At 62.4% G+C, this 4,913-nt stretch overlaps 1 protein-coding gene across 1 annotated transcript; it reads left to right on the top strand.

The window, feature by feature from the left end:
- The first annotated feature begins 360 nt into the window (after window positions 1-360).
- GPR25 (G protein-coupled receptor 25) lies at window positions 361-1,473 on the top strand. Its single transcript, XM_065871993.1, has one exon. The coding sequence runs from the start codon at window positions 361-363 to the stop codon at window positions 1,471-1,473; it is 1,113 nt and encodes a 370-aa protein (XP_065728065.1).
- The last annotated feature ends 3,440 nt before the right edge of the window (window positions 1,474-4,913 follow it).

The following is a 4,913-nucleotide window of genomic DNA, read 5'->3' on the forward strand; positions in this document are numbered from 1 at the left end:
GACTTACGGAGAGGGACAGGCTAGGCTCCCAAGGGAGGCAGGGCTGTGTCCCAGCCCTGGGGACTTTTCCTCCAAGGACCCAGCTGGGAAGCCCCCCGCCCCCGCCTCCGCCCCAAATCGTCGGCCACCGTCTCCGCCCCAGGAGCCTGCCCTCCCCCTCCCCTCCCCTCCCCTCCCCCCTCCCCTCTTCCTCCCCCCTCCTCCCCCTCCTCCCCGCCCCCCTCCCCCCTCCTCCCCCACCCCTTCCTGCCCACCCAGTCGCCTCGGCCCGGGGTGGGTGACAGGAAGGGAGGTGCTGGGCACCGGCCGTGAAAAGCCACCCTCCCTCTCGACGCCGCGTCCGCCCGGGCCTCGCCAGCCATGCGCCCCACCGAGCCCTGGAGCCCCAGCCCGGGGACGGCGTCCTGGGACTACTCAGGGTCGGGCGCCCCGGAGGAGCTGGAGCTGGAGGAGGAGCTGTGCGCGGCCCGGGACCTGCCCTACGGCTACGTCTACATCCCCGCGCTCTACCTGGCGGCCTTCGCCGTGGGCCTGCCGGGCAACGCCTTCGTGCTGTGGCTGCTGGTCGGGCGGCGCGGCCCGCGGCGGCTCGTGGACACCTTCGTGCAGCACCTGGCGGCCGCCGACCTGGGCTTCGTGCTCACGCTGCCGCTGTGGGCCGCGGCGGCGGCGCGGGGTGGCCTCTGGCCCTTCGGCGAGGGCCTGTGCAAGCTCAGCAGCTTCGCCATGGCCGGCACGCGCTGCGCGGGCGCCCTGCTGCTCGCCGGCCTCAGCGTGGACCGCTACCTGGCCGTGGGCCGCCCGCTGGCCGCGCGCGCCCGCCGCACCCGGCGCTGCGCGCTGGCCGCATGCGGGGCCGTGTGGGCCACGGCGCTGGCGGCCGGCCTGCCCTCGCTGGTCTTCCGCCGCCTGCGGCCGCTCCCCGGGGGCCGCGGCAGCCAGTGCGCCGAGGAGCCGTCCGACGCCTTCCAGGGCCTGAGCCTGCTTACGCTGCTGCTGACCCTGGCGCTGCCCCTGGCCGTCACCGTCGTCTGCTACTGCCGCGTGTCGCGCCGCCTGCGCGGGCCGGCGCACCTGAGCCGCGCCCGGAACCGCTCGCTGCGCATCATCTTCGCCGTCGAGGGCGCCTTCGTGGGCTCCTGGCTGCCCTTCTGCGCGCTGCGCGCCGTCTTCCACCTGGCGAGCCTGCGCGCGCTGCCGCTGCCCTGCCGCCTGCTGCTGGCGCTGCGCTGGGGCCTCTCCGTCGCCACCTGCCTGGCCTTCGTCAACAGCTGCGCCAACCCGCTCATCTACCTGATGCTCGACCGCTCGTTCCGCGCGCAGCTGCGGCGGCGCGGGGCCTGCTGGCGCTCGGAGCGCGCGGCGCGCGGGGGCAGCTCGGCGTCCTCGCTCTCCCAGGACTACGGCTCTCCGTTCCGGAGCCCGGCCCGCCGAGCCCAGACGACGAACGCCTCCTCGGCCGCGGGCCCATAGCTGGCCAGCCCGGAGGAGCGCGCGGCAGCGGCGCGCGGAGAGGGGCGGGAGGCATAGCGAGGTGGGCCGCCCCCAACCCCCTACCTGCCTTCCCCGGACCTGCCTTCCCGAGCGCGGAGAGCGGCCCCGCCGGCGCCGCCTAGACCCCGCGGGTCTCGTTAACCAGCTTTCCCCAAACCTCAGCGTTTCGAACTCCCCCCCATGCCAGGCGGCTGAGACCAGGTCTTCTCCCGCTCGACCCCGCGGGCACCTGGGCTCTTTGTCTCCAGCCCAAGAAAGGTCCTGCGAGATGGAGCCCACAGCAGCCCGGACACCGCAGGGTCCGCCGAGTAGGGGAAAGGGAAGTGGGCCTCCCTTCTCTGCCCCGTGGAAAGCAACACTGGCCAGAGCCCCCCAAAAGCCACTCTTGTCTTGGGCTCTGTTACCTGTGGTCCCTACAATCGCCATTGCTGTCTGAGAAATACCTCCTCCAAGCCAGACCCTCTGGCCCCTCACTTTCCAAAAGATCCTACAGACTATGAAACCGACAGCCCTTTATACTCAGCGGTCTTGGTGGCAGAGTTTGCTGAATCATTAGTCGCCATCAGTTCAGATCTTCATTTTCAAAGCTCGCCAAAGCGTGGGAACCAGTCCTGCTGTCGGCTCACCCAGCCATTCCTCCTGAGTTTCCCCAGAAGCCCGGGCCTGCCCCAGTTCTGTATCTTCTCCCCTCTCCCAACAAGCGGCAGGACTCACCCTGGAAGTTATCCTGGACCTTCCCTCTGGACAGAGAGTTCCGGCATCTCTCATCAGGTGTTTGTTTGGATTCTCTCTCCCCTAGCCCGGACACCAGGCCCTTCAGTGTGAGTTCCCCTTTCTCAATAAACACTCTCGCTGCCCTCGCCCAACAGCTGTGTCGGTCTTTACTTGAGCAGAGGCGAATGGAACACTGGGTCAGACAAAACTCAACCCAGGAGTTGAGGTTGACCTCAAAGTGATCAGAATTTGGAGTGAAGGTCAGGGACCGAGACAGTTGATCCCACCGTGGGCACAGCAGTCCCACAGGAGGGCGGCATAGCTTTTAATTCTCATTATTTTAAAGGATGCTTCACATTTTGAAGGTTTCAAAGAGAGAAGAGAAAAAAAAATAAAAGATTTAAGGTCATCTGCCAGCCAGGTGTCACTTCAAAGAGGAAATGTGTCATTGTGATTCTCAGATCGGCACAGGGCTTTTTCTCCTACCCCTTTTGAGACCATCCAGTACAAATGTTGAGGGTGTCCATTTTCTGACTCTGTGACATCGTTTGAGGTTTCTGGAGGGGTTGAAATTTCAGTGTTTCTACTTTTAAGAGGATTTGGCCTGAAGAAGTGTCAGCCGTTGCGGAAAGGAGCTCAGAACTTCTCTCTGAGGGCCTCCCTCTCCGCCAGACCCCCGGACAGGCGTGGAGTCCAGTCTTTGGGGCTGATGGGTTAGAGCAGTTCAAACCCGCCTGTCAGCGGCCCTGGGAGGTCAAGCTGGGAAGAAGCACACCTGGGTGCGTCCTCCCCACGCACCCGAGGGAGGCAGGCCTTGCGGCCTGTGGGGTCGCCGAGCCGGCGGGACCGAGTCCAGACACTTTAACCTTGAAGCCCTCGGTACATCGGGGCTGCCCCCATCCTCACCTCATCGCCCTCCGAGGCAAGAGGTGACCATTTCACATGATGGGACCTCAGCTTACAGCAGAAGCGCTTTTCTGGGCTGTTTGGACGGAGCCCCTACCTGGACCCCTGTCACCTTGCTTCTCCCGACTTGCTGATGAACTGAGTTCCCTGAAGACAGACAGACAGACAGAAAACTTCTCCATCTCCCCCCAGCACAGCAGTTATCAAAGCTCAGCATTTCCCTCCCACTGCTGGGAGACTGGAAAATGCTGGTAAGTGAAAAGAAAAAAGGGGTAACAGAGTTGCTTGTGTTAGATAAGCACCCACACGCTTCACGGCTGGAGGCTAGAAAATAACTGTTAGCCTTGGTGTTGTCGAAGCAAAGCACTAGGAACCACAGAGTCCTTTGGGTAAAAACCACCTTCTGTGCTTTTCCTTCTCCAGCTCCAGTTAAACGCCACAGGCGTCTCTCTTCTCAACTAGTGGGAAGCCGTCCCGTTTCTCTCTGTTTTTGTTGTCTCTCCCTTGAGAATGTGAGCTCCATAAGCCAAGGGAGTATGTCTGTTTGGTTTGAGGCTGTGTCCCCAGTGTCTGGTGGGGAAGGGGACACGCATGAACCCCCCGTGGAGGGAATGGTCATCGGGACCCCGTCGTCATCCGAAATGATGAGAAATAACGCGAAGCGTAAAAGCGGGGTTGTTGCATGGTATTACGATCTAGGCACACAGGAAAGGGCTGTAGGAGTGAGGGAGTGGTAGCCCCTTCCCCTCCATGTCTCTGTCATGAAATTTTCTGCGAGCTTCTTTTAAGGTCAGCGAACAAAGAGCAGTCACAGTGCCCCAGTGCTGGAGCTGAAGACAGAGCCGGTCCTGACCTGCCTCAGTCCCGGCGGGGCCTTCCTTGGGCATCTCTGCCAGCTCCCTCCAGCCTCTGGTTCTTCATCTGAAGGATGGAGATGGTTCTATCTGTTTTACTCAGGCACCTCACAGATGTTTTTTGTTTGTTTGTTTGTTTTTTGCGGTACACGGGCCTCTCACTGCTGTGGCCTCTCCCAGTTGCGGGGCACAGGCTCCGGACGCGCAGGCTCAGCGGCCATGGATCACGGGCCCAGCCACTCCGCGGCATGTGGGATCTTCCCGGACCGGGGCACGAACCCGCGTCCCCTGCATCGGCAGGCGGACTCTCAACCACTGCGCCACCAGGGAAGACCTCTCTGGGTTTTTTAAAGGTCAACATTTGGGCAAAGGCTGGGCACATCGGCCTGTGTGACTCTGATTTGAACTTGTGACTAATTCTGGGCTTTCTTGGGCCCTTTCTCAGGGCACCGTGTTGTCACCCAGAGCCCTGGGTGAGTGATCTGGCGAGTTCATGGGAATGGCAGAGTGGGTGAAGCCACGCTTGGTGAGATGACTCAGCCCCACCGTCACTCTTGACATGGTGAGGGCATCTCGTTTGTCAGAGCCCATGGGGTCTAACTGCTGCTCTGCCTTGGCTGGGTGGTCTGCAGGAAGCTACTCACCACCCCCGCCCCCATCAAGACCCCCACTCAGTCCAGTGGGGCAAAGGATGGAAAGAGCCGGGAGCCAAAGGGCAGGGATGCTGGGCTCGTGGGAGGGAAGGAGGAAGCGGAGAGGTGAATTGTCACCAGAGTGTCTGCCGTGCGTACCATTGCATCTCTCGTGAGAGCGGGCGCTGTGTGCGACCCCTAACGACGTCTGTCGCAGGCCTGCAGAGCTGGAGGCCCGTTTTGCTCATTCCAAGTCGGAGACAGGGAGGGCCAGACCCGGAAATTCACCTGCTTAAGGTAACGGCGACCACTT

Source organism: Phocoena phocoena, chromosome 1 (assembly GCF_963924675.1).
Source record: "Phocoena phocoena chromosome 1, mPhoPho1.1, whole genome shotgun sequence".
Lineage (NCBI taxonomy): Eukaryota > Metazoa > Chordata > Mammalia > Artiodactyla > Phocoenidae > Phocoena > Phocoena phocoena.

What these genes read in the sequence shown, in the direction of transcription:
- GPR25 (XM_065871993.1), top strand. Translation starts at nt 361, where the DNA reads ATGCGCCCCACCGAGCCCTGGAGCCCCAGCCCGGGGACGGCGTCCTGG.